This window comes from Dermochelys coriacea, chromosome 1 (assembly GCF_009764565.3).
Source record: "Dermochelys coriacea isolate rDerCor1 chromosome 1, rDerCor1.pri.v4, whole genome shotgun sequence".
NCBI lineage: Eukaryota > Metazoa > Chordata > Testudines > Dermochelyidae > Dermochelys > Dermochelys coriacea.
Window position 1 is genome coordinate 219,809,075 of NC_050068.2, and position 21,869 is coordinate 219,830,943.

Here is a 21,869-nt window from a genome sequence, read left to right on the forward strand (position 1 = left end):
CACTGCAAATTTGAATGGAAGTCAATGAAAGTTGTATGTGCTTTCTGTTCCAGAAAACAGAACTGGTAGCAGTTGTGAGAGCACCTCTTTTAAATAGCTAGGCTTGTATAAATGGTTATCCACTGTGGCCAAGGCAACTGAAATTTTATTTGCCCCTGTTCCAATCTTGGCCACATCGGTTTTCTCTGAACCGCATTACAGACCTCTCCCAGCTTCCTCCTGAAATTCAGTACAAAAATGTTTACGTTTCAAATGTTTGTTTTGGCCAGAGCCACTGTTACTGGTTGGGTCTCCTGTCCCTGACATCCTGTCATATCCTTTCCTTAAAAAATACTTCCAGTGAGAAGTAAAGTATTTCAAGAGAATAAAAACAGAGTAGCAGAAGAAACTGCAGCATGATATAATTGCCATTACTACTATTTCTAGGCTGCTTCAGTTCCTAAAAGTATGTTTCATATTCTCAATAATTATTTTTATTTTTTACTTATTTCAGGTTATCAAAACAGACAAAAAGCTGTTAGTCCTAATCCCTAGATGTCCTTGACAATTATTTAAAAGTCCTAATAAACAAAGATTTAAAAAAGCAGCAACTTCTGTCGTATACAGCAGCAACTAATTAGAGCTAAGGGGGGGAAAATGTCTTCTGCCTAAAACTACTTCTTAAGAAACATTCTCTTTCCCAAAAGCCCTCTTAAAAGATTAACCTGGTCACATGCCGTGGAGCTCAACGAGGTGTATATAAAAATGCTTACTACCTGACTTCAATCATTAGCTTCCTTATTTAGTGAATAATAGCAAAAGCACCATGTGTACTCTGCAAATTTTGAAGATATTTTCCCATTCAGTTTGTTTTTAATAACAAATAAAAACCTGAACATGGTGACTTTTATTTAGAGAGGGACTGGAGGAAAATTCTTAGGCCCCGATCCTGCAACATGAACCTACAAGTGAACTGTAGAACCACAATGAAGATAATGGGACTCCGTAGGTGCACAGCATGGATCAGGGCCACGTTATTTGTTCAGGGCTGACAGTGTGCTCAGTGCTGTACAAGAACGAAAGTCTTAGAACTTACTTCGGTAACCTAGCTTATGTAACCTCAGTGTTGCAGATATTTTATACACATGCTTCACATGGATAGTTCTATTGTGCCCTGCAAAGATTTCAAAAGCCTTATCTTTGCTCATGTGAGTAGTCCCATTGAAACTTGTGTGAGTAAAGTTAAAGATGTGTGAGTGGTTTTGAAAGACAGAGGTCTTTAATAGTAAGGTCTTCTGAGTGGGATCAGTCTCTTACGTGTGTGTGTGTGTGTGTGTGTGTGTGACCTAGCAAAATGGGGCCTTGATCTTGGTTGGAGCCTTTATGCACCTCTGAAATACTAATTGTAATTAATTATGTACCAGAATTGAACTTTGATCTAGAGAGATGCATAACGTTGTTCACAGAGAGATAAGGAATCTGCTACCAGCTGGAGCATTCTTCTGTAGTTGTAAGGTCTGCGTTTCTGGTGTTGAAGGACTAGGGTTCTGATTCTGGCTTCCTAGATATGTTGTGTGAAAAATGTATCTATTTATTCATTTTCTCTGCAGCACATAACTTTTTACACTAGTCGTCATTCCAGTTGTTGGTAACTAACACTCTGACACAATTCACTAAAATATTTATAGTAGGTATCAACAGAAGAGATTATAACATTCAAATGTATGTCTTACAAAATAACAGAAAAATAATTTATGCATGCAGCATTTGTTTGGTTCAGGCATGGTCTTTTAGGGTTACTTGGTATGTAATACCAGTCTTTGAAGACTTTCCTTTTTAAATCTATTTATTTAAAAAATGTTCTAGCTCTCTTGTAAATTGTTTGAATTTAACGTGGAGCACAGTAGATACATTTGCTATTCTCACTAGCTTGCTAGAGTACTAGCACAAAATTATATAATATTCACAGACAAAAGCTGCAGTTTGTGTTTTAAACTTACTTTCTTTTAGATTTTGCAACAGTTTGCCAAGAATGCACAGATTTCCATTTTCCTGGGATTCAAGAGCAGCTTGAAATTGTGCAGCAGGTTGTACTTTATGCTAGAGCACAACGCAGCAGTAAGACAAAAAGACAGCATGGTCAGTGGTAATCAAAATTATTTTTCTTGAAATAGAACATCCCTGTGACTAAATGCTTTATGTGTATGTCTGTAAGGGCAAGTCACTTAACCTCTCTGTACCTCAGTTTCCCTATAGGTAGAACGGGGATGTACCTCCATAAAACACTTTGGGATTGGTGCAGGGGATGAGTGATTATATATATATATATATATATATATATATATATATATAGTGTACACAATAGTTTGTTAGATCACTTCTGTCTCTTGAAGCATAAAGGGTCTGCCAAACTATGATTGTCTGAAACTAACATACAAAATTTGCAATAAAAGTAAGCTAGAGAGCTCAGGGAAGACAGAAACATTAGGGGCTTCTGTGGTCTCTAATATAAGTTACGTTTACTTTGCTTCGTAGCAGTAATTCAGCTAGCTCTCTTTTTACTTTGTTTTCTTAAAGGTTCATATGTAGGCAGAAAAACATTCATCTGTTAGATCCTTTCTCTTCTTGACACTTCTTAAATCTTCAGAGATCTCCAAAAGACAGGATCTGTTATATAGTAAGCAAAGAGTAATTGTCGTCTTTGATATTGTTTACTCTATCTGGCACTGAATTAATTTGAGACGCATTGGTCCTGGTGTGGAGAAAGCTACCTGGCACAATTTTATAACTTTTACCAGTCCCTCTGTTAATGCGTAGAGCAACATTAGTATTATCTCTTTCCAAGCTACTGATGAGCAGATATCAAGGGTTCAAATGTGCACTTTAATATAGTGCACATTGCCATATATCCTAAGCTTCTACACTCGTGCATGTGTATCCTGTAACGATTGTAACAGCATTATGTGTCCTGTCAGAAGGTAGACTCAAGCCCTAAAAGAAAATACTATAAGTAAAGCTAATTGTTATGATACTTCCACAAACTCTGTATAGCCTAAGTCAGATTTTTAAAAGAAAAAAGATAGAGGTACTCTTCCAATGTCCTCCCACAAAAGAAGCTGCCTGCTTGAGAGGCCACTCATGATAGATTGAGCAGATAATCTGAATAGTCCTCTGGGCTTGTTTACCTCTCGGTGGTGGTCAAATACACCCATAGGTTCTCCTGGATGCCTTGGATCCATCTTATTTTTCTCCCCTCCAGTCAAGGGGCAGTATCTCCACATTCATGAGGCCAAAATGCGTTGTTAGTTATACTTAAAATACACTAGCAACTGAAAAGGAGTACTTGTGGCACCTTAGAGACTAACAAATTTATTAGAGCATAAGCTTTCGTGAGCTACAGCTCACTTCATCGGATGCATCCGATGAAGTGAGCTGTAGCTCACGAAAGCTTATGCTCTAATAAATTTTAGTCTCTAAGGTGCCACAAGTACTCCTTTTCTTTTTGCGAATACAGACTAACACGGCTGTTGCTCTGAAAACTAGCAACTGAGTTAATGCACTGTATAATGAATGAGGAAGTTCACCCCTTTTAGAGCTATTGTTCCAGTCTGTCTGTAAACTTGGGCACACAATGTGGCATCAGTTAACAGAAAAAGACTTAATTAAATAAAATCTTGAGATTCTGGTGCACAAAGTGGCAGCTTGAGAGAGGTTCTGGCTTGCCGTACCTTCTCCCTCTCCAATTTAAGCCTACGCATAGCAATGGACAAATTTTAGTCTGATTTTTTTTTTTTTATTTTCTTTCCAAAGATTTAGAAATTTCAGTGATGTGGAGGGAGTTGCGATTTTTTTCCCTCACAACTACTGGGTAATAAAGAAGAGAATATCCTGACTAACATGAGGACCAGGGGGAAGTGCATCTTTCACCACTCTACCTTGTATTTACAAGTGGCTAAGAGATTGCACAAAATGACAGGAAGTCTTCAACCACATGCTGTTGAGGCAGTACTCATACTTTTGTTTTCATGCAAAGAAGTACTTATGTGGTTTAAGTGAGTCAGTAACGTGAGTAGGCTCACAAAAGTATATAGAGAAACTATTTTCCTTTAGGAACCAGCATTTTGTAATAGACAGTCTTATGAAAATAGTTTTCAGTATTTTCTTTACTTCCGGTTTTATGTGAACATCTCCATAATTTTCCTTGATACAAAGAAGTAACTCATTTCATGTAGTAAATCATTGTTGTTTTCTTATTTTTACACTCCCTTTAAATTCTTTTTGTATAAAAGAAATAGTAAATTGTTGGTTATATGTTAATGGGCTTCCATAAACATTTATGTTCCTGTTTGCAAATTAAAAAAAATCAAGTTACTGCTCTCCTCTTATCTGTAAGATTCTAATGTGACTTTAGAGAATTAAGACCATAAAGATAAATGAGAATTAGGAGACAAAGCGGGGAGAGGGCAATTTTAAGAAAGGTTGAGAACCCACTGCTCTTCTATTTACCATAGTGGGCCACATAGAGCTGCATATTTGTTATGTTGGCCACATTCACACAGTATGCATGCTACCTGTATGGCCCTGAGGATGTTACAAGGGCCTCAGATGTGTGCTGATTCAGCCACAGGTGGGCTGTGGGTTGAGAACACTGGCTTAAAGTGACTATATATTTGTATGGCCCCAACATGATAGTATCTGAGTGCGTTGCAAGTACAGTGATATAACAACCTTTCTTCCTTCCAAGTCTGTTCATAGCATTCTGTTTCTATTATATTTTGGGTGCATTTGGTTTTCAGAGTATGCCTAAATAAAGGACTGCTGTGTAAAAGCTAAGTCAAAGAGATGATTTTGCATTTAGGACCTGATCCAAAGCCTACTAAAGTCCATAAAAAGATTCCCATTAATTTCAGAGGGCTTTGGATCAGCTCCTAAATTCTTAAAATGTGATGAGTGAAAATATTTAATGTCAGTTTACCAAGGCTAATATAATAAATAGCTTATATACAATATATTTAATGGTTACATTACATACAGATTCAGTAAACAGAAATGGTGGAAATGAAGATAAGTCCAAGAATATTGAACGAAACCAATCAAATATTTTGCCTGGTGAGTACTATTATGGGGATTTGTATTTGTTTTTTGTTTTTTAAAGCAGTCTGTGCTTTATAGATATATTTTTCTAGTTCTAAATTCAGAGCATAAATTTGAAACTAAACACAACTTCTCTTGAATAAGAGAGGAGGGGTGTTCTTGTGGCTAAGGCATGAGTCTGGGTGTCAGGACATCTGGTTTCTATTCCCAGCTTTGCCACTGACTCGCCATGTAACTTTGGGAAAGTCACTTAACCAGTCTGTGCCTAAGATTCATTTTGCAAATAAAAAACAACCCATCTTACAATATTTGAAGGACTATTGAAATATTTTCAGAAAACAATTGTCTTTTAAAATAGTTGATTCTAGTCACTATTGTTGTGATCCAGCAAAGCACTTAAGCATGTGCTTAACTTTAGGCAAATGAGTAGTCCCACTAAAGTCAGTGGGACTACTCCTCCACTTAAAATTAAGCATATTCTTAAATGCTTTATTTAACCAGGGACTTCAGGAGGAAATATCTCTCATTGCTTCTCGGTGTATGTTGTCCCATTAGTAAGAAAAGTTTCTGTAGAAATGATTTGAACATCTACACACAACTTGTGCACTATTTAGAAACATTTAGTTAAATCAGGGCAATCCCTAATGTGGACACTTTTTTCAAACACTCAGTGGGTGTCTTAAATCAGTTTAGTGTAATTACAAGCCAACTTAAGATAAGACATTCAAACTGATGTGAAGGTGTCCATGCTGGGGGGTGTGGTGGGTGCACTGATTTCGTTAAAGCTGTTTTAAACCAGAGCAGTTAAATGAATGTACAAACTGCGTGTAGACAAACCCTATAGCGAGAATAACATTTCTCCCTCCTTTTGTACAAGCATTGTTGAAATTAGCTTACCAGAACCAAAGGGCCCAACTCAGAACTTTATTTCTCTTGGCACCTCCCATCACAAGCATTCTTTCCTTTTTGCCTCCTTTACTTTGTCTGCTTTTTTTTTTTTTTTTTTTTTTTTTTTTTTTTTTTTGCTGCACACACCTCCTTTCCTTTCTATTGACCCTTTTACTACTCCCTTTATAATTCTCTTGTATTCCAGTTCGTTCACATACCTGTCCTTCAGCCACTTCTAAAACTCTTGGTATTTTGTATGAGTGGTGGTAGAAGAATAGTGTTAATTTCTCCCCTTTTCTCGCTCCACTTTCCAGCTGGCGTGTTAGCCGCTTTTACAATGCCTACAATATCCTTCATTTCAAAAATATTTTGTTCATGAAAATCTGCATTCTAATGATGCTGTTTCTATATCCTGTCTTTATAATTTGGTCCCAGTCCTGCAATGAGATTCACACAGGTGAACCCCTCCTCTGAGATTTCCCTCTTGACTTCAATAGGGCTATACCCAAGTGGCTCTGTTTGTTGGATTGGCATCTTAATTTGTGGTGGCTGTCCCCAAAATTTCCTCACACCTTCATCTCTGTTACTTTGTGGGCTAATATTAGATCCAAGACTCCATTGCCCCTCCTTGCTTCCTCCGCTTTTGGGATTAAAACTGTTCCAAGTCTAAAAATGCCTTTTGACAAATTGTTTTTAGGCACTTTTTAAACAAACCTCAGTATTTAATATCCCCCATTACTACACCTTCTTTTTACTTTTGAGGCTCTCTGATAACCTGCTTCATCTTCCTGTACATTCCTGTTAGATAACCCACTATCCTTTCCCACAGGCTTTTTGTAGTCTTTATTTTAACCCATCCATTTTGGGTATTTCCGCCTCCCACATCTGTCTGCACTTCACTGCTTGCGTATATGTTTTCACTGTTCCACCTCCTCTTTATTTTTTTTTCTCCTCTGACGTCTTCTACCACATATAGATCATATCTGTCTATATTGGCACTGTCGTGCCTTATTACACCAGATCTCTGATGCCAACTAAATTCACTGGAAAAGAATGAAAATAAGTCTTGGGTCAATGTGAACAGGGGAGGGGTGTCACTGTTCTGCAGGTTTTTACATCCGTTAGTGTCTTTTCTTATTTATAGCTTCTGATCTAGGTTAGATGGGTTCATTTTGCCTTGTGTCTTTTAAAATAAGTGTAAGGAAGTACAGCAATTGATTTTATTTGATAAAGGAGTATTACACACCACATTGGATTCAGACCATTAGTATTAAAACATTTACACTGTCATTCCCAGCATGCTTTGATGTTTGTTATCTATGTTTGTATTTAGTATAGATTACTAGCATGATAGCGATTACATTGTCTATTTCATTATTCTGCAGGAGAATTTTACATCACACGCCATTCAAATCTTTCTGAAATTCATGTTGCTTTTCATCTATGCGTGGATGATAATGTAAGGTCTGGTAACATTACTGCTCGGGATCCTGCAATCATGGGCCTCAGAAATATTCTCAAAGTTTGCTGTACACATGATATTACTACAATTAGCATCCCTCTTCTGCTGGTCCATGATATGTCAGAGGTAAGTAAAAACAAACAACAACAAAAAACAACAAAACCACCCAGTAATCTAACCTCTATGTTTGCACTCAGAAAGGTAGCGTATTCCTAGATCAGCTCATCTAATTGAGAAAGCTCTACAGTAGTTGTGCCATACTCCCAGTTTTCATCAATGCTCTTGAAAAAGAGTGGAGATAAGAAATTTAGAGCATACTAGCACTGTTTAGATCTGTTCTGTTTATTATTTGTAGATAGTATAGGATGGTCTCAGTCTTTTTTTTTTTTTTTTTTTTTTTTTTAATATAAAAAGGAGGGCGGGGGGGAGAGGTTGCTTTTTCCTCCCTAACTTAAAACGCCATTTTCAGCATTGCATATTCCTTCTTCAGAAACTAATCCATCTAACCCCTAGTCCTGCAAAGGAATCACCAGTAGGGATCCTTGCATGTATGCAGAGTATGTGTGACTTAAATGGCACTCCACACAGACATAGGGTCTGGACAGATTCTTTTGTAGGATCAAGACCTATTATTGTAAAAGATGTAATTGTGCGAAAGTTAGCAAACTCTCAGTTAACGTTGTGCAGAATTGTATATTTCAACCCAAAAGTTTAGAATTGGATAATTAACTCTCTTAAAAATGAAAACTTATCTCTGATAGAAACATTTTTTTAGGCCGCAAACCTGAGGTGATCTGTGCAGGCATAAGTCTATTCAAGTAGATTCATCAGAACTTGAGTCTTAGGTTTTAATCGGGGAGGGATTGATTCCTACAATACATTTTGTGGATTTTCTTCAACCTTTAGTTCAGTTTTATTTTCAGTTGCATATCTTAAAAAAAAAAAAAAAAACCCCAAACAAAAATACCCTGCTCTTGTACTCTAAGGGCAGGTCTACACTACAGCCCAAGTTGATATAACTTGCATTGCTCTAGGGTTTAAAAAAATCTCACACACACACACACCAGGCGACGCAAATTTTCGCGTTCCACACCAGCACTGTGTCAGCGGGAGGCTCTCCCACCAACATAGCTTCTGCTTCTCGCCAAGATGGAGTAATTATGCCGACGGGAGATCGCTCTCCCATTGGCATAGCATCTCTTCATCAGATGGGCTACAGCGGTGCACCTGCATCGGTGCAGCTGTGCTGATGTAGCACTGTAGTGTAGACTTGCTCCTCGTTTTCTGATGGGATCCTAGTTAAAAGACGTGTTCTAATGTGTGAAACTGAAGAGTAGAATGAACACCTAGCTCTTTAGATTCTTAAATGCTAATTTCTTTTATCTCCTTTTTTGTATTGGTTTTCTGGTTTAAGCATTTGCAGAATAAACATTATGACCAGCATAGTATGTGTAGATTAGGCAAAACTATATATTCATCCTTGAAATACTTTGTGAATTGAATTGGAACTGTTGGTAACAAAAAATTTACTGCAGCTGGCTGACCTAATTTAAAACATGCAACTTTTGTAATACATTGTACAGGGAAAAGTGAACAATATCAGATTTCTGAAGGCTAATCTGAACTCGGTGCCTTCGGAAACCTTGTTTTCTAAAGTTGTATTTACCACCTACGTAAAATTTTTTTTTTGTAAAGTGGTTAACCAGGAGCACAGCTGCAGAGATGTTGAGATGTTTCATTATGACAGGCATTCATCAGGCGCTTTCTTTATTGTTCTGCAAAAAAAAAAAAAAAGCCCTTTTTTATAGATGGATTTTTATAATTTAGCAATGGCATGGAGTTTAATAAATTGAATGAAGGGTGACTTCTTTTTTATTGACAGGTTTCAGAGTAGCAGCCGTGTTAGTCTGTATTCGCAAAAAGAAAAGGAGTACTTGTGGCACCTTAGAGACTAACAAATTTATTAGAGCATAAGCTTTCGTGAGCTACAGCTCACTTCATCGGATGCATTTGGTGGAAAAAAAAAGAGGGGAGATTTATATACACACATAGAGAACATGAAACAATGGGTTTATCATACACATTGTAAGGAGAGTGATCACTTAAGATAAGCCATCACCAGCAGCAGGGGGGGGAAAGGAGGAAAACCTTTCAGGGTGACAAGCAAGGTAGGCTAATTCCAGCAGTTAACAAGAATATCTGAGGAACAGTGGGGGGAGAAATACCATGGGGAAATAGTTTTACTTTGTGTAATGACTCATCCATTCCCAGTCTCTATTCAAACCTAAGTTAATTGTATCCAGTTTACAAATTCCAATTCAGCAGTCTCTCGTTGGAGTCTGTTTTTGAAGCTTTTTTGTTGAAGGATAGCTACTCTTAGGTCTGTAATCGAGTGACCAGAGAGATTGAAGTGTTCTCCAACTGGTTTTTGAATGTTATAATTCTTGACGTCTGATTTGTGTCCATTCATTCTTTTACGTAGAGACTGTTCAGTTTGACCAATGTACATGGCAGAGGGGCATTGCTGGCACATAATGGCATATATCACATTGGTAGATGCGCAGGTGAAGGAGCCTCTGATAGTGTGGCTGATGTGATTAGGCCCTATGATGGTATCCCCTGAATAGATATGTGGACAGAGTTGGCAACGGGCTTTGTTGCAAGGATAGGTTCCTGGGTTAGTGGTTTTGTTGTGTGGTGTGTGGTTGCTGGTGAGTATTTGCTTCAGATTGGGGGGCTGTCTGTAAGCAAGGACTGGCCTGTCTCCCAAGATCTGTGAGAGTGATGGGTCGTCCTTCAGGATAGGTTGTAGATCCTTGATGATGCGTTGGAGAGGTTTTAGTTGGGGGCTGAAGGTGATGGCTAGTGGCGTTCTGTTCTGTTGGGCCTGTCCTGTAGTAGGTGACTTCTGGGTACTCTTCTGGCTCTGTCAATCTGTTTCTTCACTTCAGCAGGTGGGTATTGTAGTTGTAGGAATGCATGATAGAGATCTTGTAGGTGTTTGTCTCTGTCTGAGGGGTTGGAGCAAACGCGGTTATATCGTAGAGCTTGGCTGTAGACAATGGATCGAGTGGTATGATCTGGATGAAAGCTAGAAGCATGTAGGTAGGAAAAGCGGTCAGTAGGTTTCCGATATAGGGTGATGTTTATGTGACCATCGCTTATTAGCACCGTAGTGTCCAGGAAGTGGAACTCTTGTGTGGACTGGTCCAGGCTGAGGTTGATGGTGGGATGGAAATTATTGAAATCCTGGTGGAATTCCTCAAGGGCTTCTTTTCCATGGGTCCAGATGATGAAGATGTCATCAATGTAGCGCAAGTAGAGTAGGGGCATTAGGGGACGAGAACTGAGGAAGCGTTGTTCTAAGTCAGCCATAAAAATGTTGGCATACTGTGGGGCCATGCGGGTACCCATCGCAGTGCCGCTGATTTGAAGGTATACATTGTCCCCAAATGTGAAATAGTTATGGGTGAGGACAAAGTCACAAAGTTCAGCCACCAGGTTACCCGTGACAGTATCAGGGATACTGTTCCTGACGGCTTGTAGTCCATCTTTGTGTGGAATGTTCGTGTAGAGGGCTTCTACATCCATAGTGGCTAGGATGGTGTTTTTCGGAAGATCACCAAGATCTTGGGAGACAGGCCAGTCCTTGCTTACAGACAGCCCCCCAATCTGAAGCAAATACTCACCAGCAACCACACACCGCACAACAGAACCACTAACCCAGGAACCTATCCTTGCAACAAAGCCCGTTGCCAACTCTGTCCACATATCTATTCAGGGGATACCATCATAGGGCCTAATCACATCAGCCACACTATCAGAGGCTCCTTCACCTGCGCATCTACCAATGTGATGTATGCCATCATGTGCCAGCAATGCCCCTCTGCCATGTACATTGGCCAAACTGGACAGTCTCTACGTAAAAGAATGAATGGACACAAATCAGACGTCAAGAATTAGAAGATTCAAAAACCAGTTGGAGAACACTTCAATCTCTCTGGTCACTCGATTACAGACCTGAGGGTGGCTATCCTTCAACAAAAAAAGCTTCAAAAACAGACTCCAACGAGAGACTGCTGAATTGGAATTCATTTGCAAACTGGATACAATTAACTTAGGCTTGAATAGAGACTGGGAATGGATGAGTCATTACACAAAGTAAAACTATTTCCCCATGGTATTTCTCCCCCCACCCCCCACTGTTCCTCAGATATTCTTGTTAACTGCTGGAATTAGCCTACCTTGCTTGTCACCCTGAAAGGTTTTCCTCCTCCCCCCCCCCCCCCGCTGCTGGTGATGGCTTATCTTAAGTGATCACTCTCCTTACAGTGTGTATGATAAACCCATTGTTTCATGTTCTCTATGTGTGTGTATATAAATCTCCCCTCTGTTTTTTTCCACCAAATGCATCCGATGAAGTGAGCTGTAGCTCACGAAAGCTTATGCTCTAATAAATTTGTTAGTCTCTAATGTGCCACAAGTACTCCTTTTCTTTTTTATTGGTACACCTCTACCCCAATATAACGCAACCCAATATAACACAAATTCGGATATAACACGGTAAAGCAGCGCTCTGGGGGGCAGGGCTACACGCTCCAGTGGATCAGCGCATCAGCGTGTCTGGCTCCGACTCGCTGCTCTTAGTGGCGTGTTAAGGGTGCTGGGCTGGGGCCGAGGGGTTAGATAAGGGGCAGAGGGTCTTGGGGGGCAGTCAGGGGACAGGGAGCATGGGGGGGTTGGATGGCTCGGAAGTTCTGGGGGCGGGGTAGTCAGGGGACAGGGGCATTGGATAGGGTGTGGGAGTCCCGGGGGGGCCTGTTGGGGGGCAGGGGTGTGGATAGGGGGTGGGGCAGTCAGGGGACAGGGAGGAGGGGAGTTGGGTAGGGGATGGGGTCCTGGCAGTGATTAGGGACAGGGGGTCTCTGGAGGGGGCAGTCAGGGGACAAGGAGTGAGAGGGGTTGTATGGGTCGGGGGTTCTGAGAGGTCAGTCAGGAGGCGGGAAGTGACTTAATTACGGAAATGCTCAAGGCCAAAGCAAGTTGGATATAACGCGGTTTCACCTATAATGCGGTAAGATTTTTTTGGCTCTTGAGGACCGCGTTATATCGGGGTAGAGGTGTATTGGGATTTCATATAAAGCGAATGTCACAAAAAAAAGTTGCTCTTAATGTTTCACTTGTGCCTAATAGTTCTGATCCATAACTGGGGCCCCTTGGTGATATGGCAATACAAATAATTGTTAATAATAATGATATTGTTGGGTTTTTTTTAAAAAGTACGTTCTGTAGACTTCAATGCATGCAAAACCATACCTGTTCTGTATTCTGTATAAACTGAGATAACTTCATACCATTTCCTAGTGCATAGGTGTTTACATTTCATCACCGAAAACACCACAACTGGCATCAGAGTAGCAGCCATGTTAGTCTGTATTCGCAAAAAAGAAAAGAAGTATTTATGACACCTTAGAGACTAACAAATTTATTTGAGCATAAGCTTTAGAATGCATCCGATGATCTGTAGCTCACGAAAGCTTATGCTCAAATTTGTTAGTCTCTAAGGTGTCATAAATACTCCTTTTCTTTTTCACAACTGGCATGCAGAACATTTTCTAAAAAGTCCAAAAAATGAGAAATGGAGATTTACAATCTGTAGCATAAACTGGCTGTTTGTATCATTTTTGTATTACGGGCATTATTTTCGGGCATGTGCCCTTGTACCACCATAAACAATTCCACTCCTCATTTCCATCAGATATATATTATATGAGACAGCTACCAAATTGGCATTTAGTCAAAGTATACCTATTGTAGCCTGGTGTCTTTACTAAGGCAAATTTATTTAAATGAATTGGACTTTTGCCTGCCTGAGAACTGCTTAGACACTTCAGGACTTGACCCTCTATTTTTAGCCCTTGTAGGGCCTGATGCTGTAAAAACTTAAGCACCTGTGTGACATTCCCCAGAGATGGACAGCTGTGTCCCTCAGTTCTCCAACCTGGGGTCCCTTTTACATTGCTTTACTGTGAGAGCAACCACTCCTGGTCTTGCTCACACACAGCCTCTCTAGCATGTAAATTACTCCCAGCTGAGTTATATGTGTGCTCTAAGCCAGCCACTTTTGAATTATATGTCAGAGTGACACCAGCAAACTCTCAGTCCCAGACTTGCCCCCAGAAATGTGTATGTTGTATAGCCCAGTACCCTCCTGGACAACACCAGCTCAAAGAAAGTCCCTTATTTTGTTAATAGAAAATAACATGCACAAACTTTGGGATAACAAGTGGAGCTTCCCAAACACTTCAATTGAAACACACACTGGTTTAAACAAAACAAAACAATAAAGCAGGTTTAACTACAGAAAGCTAGATAAAGTAATAAGACATAAAAGTTAGAATTGGTTACAAAGAAATAAAAGGTAAAACACAAACGAATATCTAACTTATCAAGCAAAGTGAATTCAAAGCAAAAGGAAAGGAGTACTTGTGGCACCTTAGAGACTAACAAATTTATTAGAGCATAAGCTTTCGTGAGCTACAGCTCACTTCATCGGATGTATCGAAAGCTTATGCTCTAATAAATTTGTTAGTCTCTAAGGTGCCACAAGTACTCCTTTTCTTTTTGCGAATACAGACTAACACGGCTGCTACTCTGAAATCAAAGCAAAAGATTACTCTCACCACAGACTTTATCAGTGCTACTGGCTGAACTCCTTTCAGACAGGATTCTCCCCTCCCCTGCCCCCCCCCTTCAAAGCTGTTGCTTTGTTCCTCAGTTGATTCCAATGATATATTTCGTGGATTTTCTTCTTCAACCTTTAGTTGTTTTATTTTCAGTTGCATATCTTTAAAAAAAAAACAAAAAAACAAAAAAAAAACCCAAACAACAAAACAAAAATACCCATTGTGTTTGCCATAGATAGAGAGAGGAGGAATTGTGGCCTCTGTTCTCCTTTCGTATAGCTCTCTATTTGCAGTCTGTCTGCATGGGAATTTCCTGCTGTTCTGTTGCCAAGATGTAAATTTTTCGTTCGCATCCTTTTTTCTGCCAAAATATGGCCACTTAACTAGGTGATGGTTCATTTGATTTTGTTGACACCTGGCTGAGGTGTCAGTTTGACTGTGTCTCTGAGGAACTGGCTTGTGCCTGCTTTTCTAAACTTTGGGCATGCCTCAGGCCATGTCTACACTGTCACTTATATCCGCAAAACTTTTGCCACTTAGGGGTATGAGAAAACACCTTCCTGAGCGACATAAGTTTTGTCAGAATAGCTACCGCAGCTCATTGAGCTGGTTTTATTATATCAATGGGAGAGCTCTCTCCCATTGGCATAATTTGGCTACATGAGCACTCTTACAGCAGCACAGTGGCCACAGTGGAGTTTTATAACTTTATATACAGTGTTGCCCCACATTTTACCAGGACAATAATGTTCAGCAGATTATGAGCTTTCAAATGATAGCACACAAGGTACAAAATTTAGGAGCGTTTTGTAAAAGTAGTGAACATAAGGGTACCAACTGTCACAACCTGCTTTCACTTTACGCATGTGACTAGTCTCACTGACTTCTGTCTCTTTCAGATAGAAGCTTCTGTATATATAAGGCTTGCAGCATGTTCTATAGGACTACATACTTAAGCGGTCTTGGACCAGCAGGAGAAACAAATTCCTAGACCATGGCCCTCCTACTAACAAATCAAGCTCTTTTTTTGATGGATTTTAGAGGGCAAGACAGGGACGAGATCCTGGTTACTGACTGCAGACCATAGCTCCCTGAACACTACTTGTACCTCACTAGAGTGATAGTAATCAAAACTCAACCTAGGATGATAGTCTTTTTTTTTTTTTTTTACTCCATACACACACAGGACCCTGCCTATCTGGTCTGAGTAGCCTTATGAATCTTAGTGGAATACTCTGCATGTAAAAAATAACTTGATAGCATAGTGAAATCATGAGTATATCACTTTTAAAGATGACACAGTAATGATTCCGATTCCAATCCATATTTGAGTTTTTGTGGGTTTAATTCATTGGCATTCTGTGTTCAGTCTGTTATTTCTGTGAGTGTCCCCAACACTTAACCTCTGTACGCCTCTGACACGGTCCAAGAACTTGTCATATCCTCCTTCTTTGGTAGGTCCTTTTAAGGTATCAAATGTTTTTTGACCTTACTGACTGCAAAACTACTGTTAATTTGCCTTCAGGGCAACAGGACCTTTCTTTTTAGACACTGGTTTTTAAGCTAGGCCAAAACAGGGATCAAAACCACCAACAAACGCCTACCTTACATTTGACAGACAGCCTGTGTAGGCAGATAAATTACAATGAAGACCCAGTATTTCATCCGGAAAGCTTGAAAAAAAATATATATTCTGTTGTCCAGCATTGTGCTATCTGATTCATTTGTTGCGTAACCTAAGGGCAAAGCAAACAGATGCTAAGGATTTGCATCTTGAGAAAATTGTTTTTAAATGTTTCCATTTTATGATGTTGGTTCTATTGCTGCTCTAGATTTTTTTTTTTTTAAATAACGATCCACTGTATCTAGTGTAGGTGGGAACTACAGCTTACAGCAACCCTCTAAGGCCACGTATGGGGTGAACTGTATTTGTGTTACCAAATGATCAGAAGTCTGATACTTTTTAAATAAGGCTGATTTTTTTTTTTCCTGCTGTAGAGATGCTCTTTGTTTGGTGTTTTACAATCTGTCATTTACACTGTGCAGATTTAGAACCATTTGCTGGTTTTGTGGAATACAAAAGTGCTTAAACTGGAAATTTGGAAGGGTATGTAGAGTGCCAAGTCCATGTTTATATACATAGTTCTGTTCATACTGGGAAGTGCTTATCTTTTGAATCATAAGAATGATTCTTTTTAAATGTTAATAACATTGACATTTATACATCTGCCACTGATAAATTAAAAGTGAGATAAAACTAGTATTTTCCATTTCTTGGCTTAGATTCCAAGGAATGTCCTAAATTCATGTAATGTTCCCCAGTGTTTAAACTTCTATCTAGATCTCAGATTTATTTGACAAGTCCCTATTAACCATGCCTCTTGGGATACTTTATAGGTTCAAGGTACCATACCTACTCTTGGTCATTTAACGGAAGCTCCAAATTCTCTCTCCATCTCTTCTTGTGTCTGTATCACGTGAATTATTGAATTTATTTTGTAATATAAATCCAACCCCAACAGAAGATCTATCTGCCCAAGGCATTTTTAGTATGTCAGTATGTCATAGCTAGAAGTCCTCAAAAAGAATACCAGCAAATTCAGTGACTGCAGTTAGGCTGCTGAACACATCCTTACTCTGGCAATCCAAAGTTTGAATCTGACTGTATAAGCAGTTTAATTGTACATAATACATGAAAGCTGAGATTTTCAAAACTGCTTATGGTAATGGTGCATGTGAATGTCCTTGAGACGAATGGGAGCTGTGCATCAATATCCCCCTTTGGAAATCCAAGCTTAAAAATGCATATTGCACTGTTCACACAGTAGCCTCTCAGCACTTTAAATAAAGCAGTAGCTAAGTTTTTTTGTGGTAATCCATAACAATAAACATTTGCAGAATGCTTTGGAAAACTAAGTGTTCTTTGTCTATGATATTATTTGAAAAGAATGAAGCAGATCAATAAACCACATTAGCAAATGTGGTCTATGGCCTGAGACATTCGAGAGAGACCTCTGCTTAAGGAGAGAACTTTCTGCTTTTTACCAGAGAAGATTGTGTTGAGCAAATGAGCAGGTGTGCAAGCTCATAACACTAGAGACTGTAAAGACAATATGAGAGTAAATAAGACATTGGAATAAGATAAACACAAAAATATTAAAGACCTGATAGAAAAACACTGTCTTGCAACACTGTTGTCTGAGCCACTTGTTGATGCTTTTGTTATATTTGATTAACTTTAACCAATTTTTAATTAGCTTTCCTTTTTTTAAGGAAATGACTATACCATGGTGCTTAAAGAGGGCAGAGCTTGTGTTTAAATGTGTCAAAGGTTAGTGCACGCTTCACCTATTGTTCTGTCACATGCAATGTCAGCAGAAATCACTTAAAATTACATATTGCAAAAGAGATGAAAAATGTGAGGAATTCAAAATAGAGCGTCAGAAGTAATTTTGTATCTGTTGGCATAACTTTACTATTTATGTGCATGTTTTCTATATTCTTTCCTGTTTAAAAAGTGATGAACACATGATGCTGTATTAGAACAGAGGGGGAAAAAGTAATATTAACACACACTTCTTGTATCAGGGCCTCTCTACACTTGAGCACTACAGCTGCATCACTGTAAGCGCTTCAGTACAGACACTATGCCGATGGGAGGGATTCTCCTATTGGCATCAGTAATTCACCTTCCCTGAGAAGTGGTAGCACGGTAAACAGGAGAATTCTTTGTCCACCTAGGGCTGTCTACACAGAGGGTTAGGTTGGTATAGATATGTCAATAATGTAGCTGAAGTTGACATACTTAGATCTACTTACCGTGGGTTCCACACTACGCAATGTCGACTGGAGACACTCTTCCCGTCGACTCCCTTTGCGCTTCTCATTCAGGTGGAGTACAGAAGTCGACGGGAGAGCAATCTGACTTGCTAAATCAACCACCTATGCATCGATCGCCATGGGCCTTGTCTACACATACCGGGGGGTTGACACAAGTCTAGAAGACAAAGATGAAAAAAGACACATTACACTATCAAGACATCTGTCTGCCAGCGCATAATTGTTCCTTTCCAGTATCTCATTCAGCTGACGTTTTAAGTGACCCACACAATGGAGCTGCTATTAATTTTTTTAGGAGATTGTTTCAGAGGTGAATGAGCAGGCATTTTCCTGATATTTAGCCTCCGTTTTTCCCTTTTTTTTATTTGTCTGTTGTTGTGTATTACTACTGGTTGTACTCTTGTGCCCTACATTTAAATAATTCCTCACCATCTTTGCTATTCAAACCCTTCAAATATTAGTTGAATGTTAGGCCTCCTACACTAGAAGTTAGCCAGTTTCTTCTTAGTGAGGGCTATTTGGTGGGAGCCATATGCTCATTCACAGTTATACAACATCCCTATGTCAGCAACATAGAAAAATGCTATTAGGAAAGTGTACATGTTTTGCTCTTTCTTCACAAATCAGTTCCTCATGATCATTTTTATTGCTCTTCTCCAAACTGCATCCAGTCTGTCAATATATTTCTGGTATTAGAGTGCCCAGAACTGAATTCAATATTCCAGGTGTGACTACACCTGGAAACCATAGCTAGTTGTTGAAAGCAAGCTGTCAAAGTAATACAGATCCAGAAAGCATCTTCTGATGCCTGCTGCAGCTCCATGTTGACCAGCACCAGACTGTGCAGTTTGCTCAAGCACTGGAACTTTACACCCTTCAAGACTAGAATGGTGTTCTCCATAGTAGATCATCAGGATCTGCAGGCTGACCAGAGATTTGAACAAGCAGGTTGGGGAGGCTAGTGAAGACTAAGGGCCCAGAGGTGCTAATCTGTTTTATGCAGCTCTACCAGGTGTCTGAAATCATAACTATATATGTAAATGTATACCACACTCTTAAGTGTCATTAAAAGGAAAACCTAATGCATATAGTGTATAAATATGTGAATGTTGCCTTGTAGGCTTCATGATGGAAATGGCTTCATGGGATGGAGGAATTTCTCGAACTGTACAATTTCTGGTACCGCAGGTACGTATAATAGAGAAATTAACTCCTGTTATGGCCTAGGAGACAAAAATAGAACAGGGTTCTGGGTGTTGTCAAATCTGGGTTTTGTTCCCTGCTATGCCTTTTTTAAAAAAAAAAAAAATCGGTTAACCTCTCTGGGCTTTAGTTTTCTCATCTATAAATTGGGAAGAATACATGCTTTAGAGGTGTTGTGACACTTAATGTTTGAACCACTTTTTGCCAGCCAAAGATAGAAGACATTATAGGATATATCATTATCTCTGTTTAATAACAGACACATCAGATAACTGGAGTCAGAATTCACGGTGTTTTAGAGGGTACATATTTACCATTAATATAAAAATGTGTTTTTACTGCTAGTTTCTTTGGAAAGTGTGGAGTGTTGACTTTATTTTAAGCTTTCAGTTGGTCTTCTCCAGCATCTTTGAAAGTTAGTGTGGCAAGAGCCCAATCATGCTCCCGCTGAATCAGTGGCACAGCTCCCATTTACTTCAGTGGCACAGGATCAGGCCCCAAAAGACGTGCACTAGAACTACAAAGTTGTTTGTTAATAACTGCCAAATTGTTTGAATTCTGGATGATCTTCAGAAGCAGGAAGTCATCCAAAAGTTGTGATCAGTGCTAAGTTTTGTTTATTTGCTCTGGTCCTTAAAGTTATATACATTTCAAAGTTAACTGGAAGGAAGTATTATTTGGAAGCATATTCATAAGTTAAAAAAATTACTGAACACAAAGTTATAAGCCTCTAGGAAGCGAGAACCAAGAATAGACTACTAACAAAATCAGATCTAATTTTGGAATTCAGAAAGTGAGACACTAATCTGAAATCATGAAAAGAACTATGCTAGGTCTACTTGAGAGAGTCAGTGACTGGAGGAAGAAATCCTCTTTAAATAGACAATTTTACTAATGTAAATACAGGGTAATATTCCCAAGTAGCTTTTGTTCTATTAATTGCTAGAATTAGGTTATAGCTAAGACTCTAGTTCATTTGCAATATTGTGGAAATTACGGATACTGCAATCGTAGGCTTCCATCACAATTTTGTTTTTAATTAGCTTATTTTGCACAGATCACAATTTTGCATGCATTTTGAGCATGCAATTAGTACTGCACTAACATTCAATACCTGTAAAATGTAAAAGGCTAATGTGTGACTGGTCTTGATTTCTAATGCCATTGTGTTAAGACTTAATTTCTGAATTTTATGTTGTACTGGTAACTTTAAAAAAATAATAATAAAAAAAGTGTAATATAGTTGCAGCAAAATGTCTGGTTACAAAAAAATTAGCAGGCATAACATACTTGAGTGTTTATTATTCCAACAATTTTTTCTTAAGCAAATAGGTCTACTCTAGTTTTTCCAAATTACTGCTATTAACAAAGGTCCATTATTACCTTTCTACGATTTTCCATCTCTTGTTTGTAACTCAGATGGATCCCACGATTCAAGTAGGGCCCTAGTCATAGAATAAGTGGTTGGAAACCTCATCTGGATGGTAGATGTGCTGCTATAAGACTCCACTACTGAGTAAAGTACTTTAGGAGAGGGGAGAATGTAGAGAGAATTGTTTGACTCATCCAAATTATAACAAACAAATCAATGCTTTCTGTTCTCTTCATTTTTACAGACTATATCTGAGGAAATGTTTTATCAGCTGAGTAATATGCTCCCCCAGATCTTCCGAGTGTCCTCTACGCTGACTCTGACATCTAAGCACTAACCCCTCTGAAGTAATAAGATGCATGTCATGGAAGAGATGAGAGTATTGGTTTAAATATCTAGAATTTCTCCTCTGTATTTTTCCCAAAATTGACTGTTTGATTGGAAGTTAAATTTTATTGCAAGTTGCAAACAAAATAATGTGTATCCATTTAAAAGTTCATAAAATCAATGATCTGTCTTGATTTAGATGTTTGCCAAAAAATCAAATATAGTCAATGTCTTTCAGCAAGATATTAATGTGAAATATTTCACCTTTTTACACATATCATGTACTGTAAATGTTGGAATGTGACCTAAAATGTGTATTTAAAAGTTATCTATAGAAACGGAGTAATTGTCATACCTAAGCATTTACAGTAGCAGGAATAGATATCTGTACTTTTTTGGAAACATTCTTGTTTTCTGAATTTGCCCAGTGCAATTTAGAGGAGCATGAATTATCAGGCAAGCCTTTTTAGTATAATTTAAATAATCTGGAAACGTTGTAAAAGCAATTGTAATAGTCAACCCTGACCATGAGAATAAAATTGACACCCCTGCCCATAACAGTTACAAAATGAAAGGTAAAATAAAATGAAAAATAACCACTAGCTTCTTGTATTGTGCAAATCATTCAGTAGATAATATACTCTTGTGACAGTGATTATGGGTTTCAAGTTTTGTTAAACAGAGTATAGTCATTTCCATTTTCACAATGGGTTTTTTTCTTTTTCATGTCCTGGTATTTTTAGTGTAGCATCTCTTGTTTAGAAAGGAGATTTGGCATTGGTAGGACTTCCACATAGGCAATTCAGTAACAGTATCAGAACTGCCACACTGGTATATTTTGTTGCTTGCTATGAATTTGTCAGATTTCATAATCTAAGTAAATTAAAAAAAAAAAAAGCCGGGGTGGGGGGCTGACCGAACAAGAACACAGTTTAATTAAAGTAGGTTCTGCTCTGTAAAGATGACACTGAACAGGTCTCCTCCCTTTTTGTATCCCAAATCTCATTTGCTGCTTTTT

At 38.7% G+C, this 21,869-nt stretch overlaps 1 protein-coding gene across 8 annotated transcripts in view; it reads left to right on the plus strand.

Moving 5' to 3' along the window:
• The window catches only part of C1H12orf4 (chromosome 1 C12orf4 homolog), a 35,581-nt gene extending 14,128 nt beyond the window's left edge, over positions 1 to 21,453 (plus strand). For 6 of the 8 annotated variants that reach the window (XM_038392637.2, XM_043514650.1, XM_038392645.2 and 3 more), the window contains 6 exons: positions 1,990 to 2,118; positions 5,014 to 5,088; positions 7,347 to 7,549; positions 17,383 to 17,440; positions 19,070 to 19,137; positions 20,769 to 21,453. In XM_038392637.2, coding sequence (XP_038248565.1) covers positions 1,990 to 2,118; positions 5,014 to 5,088; positions 7,347 to 7,549; positions 17,383 to 17,440; positions 19,070 to 19,137; positions 20,769 to 20,861 — 626 coding nt within the window. In that variant the 3' untranslated portion in view covers positions 20,862 to 21,453. Of the gene's footprint in view, positions 1 to 1,989; positions 2,119 to 5,013; positions 5,089 to 7,346; positions 7,550 to 16,107; positions 16,217 to 17,382; positions 17,441 to 19,069; positions 19,144 to 20,768 lie in introns of those variants that run through there. The other 2 variants (XR_006281399.1, XM_043514644.1) reach the window with 2 other exon arrangements.
• The last annotated feature ends 416 nt before the right edge of the window (positions 21,454 to 21,869 follow it).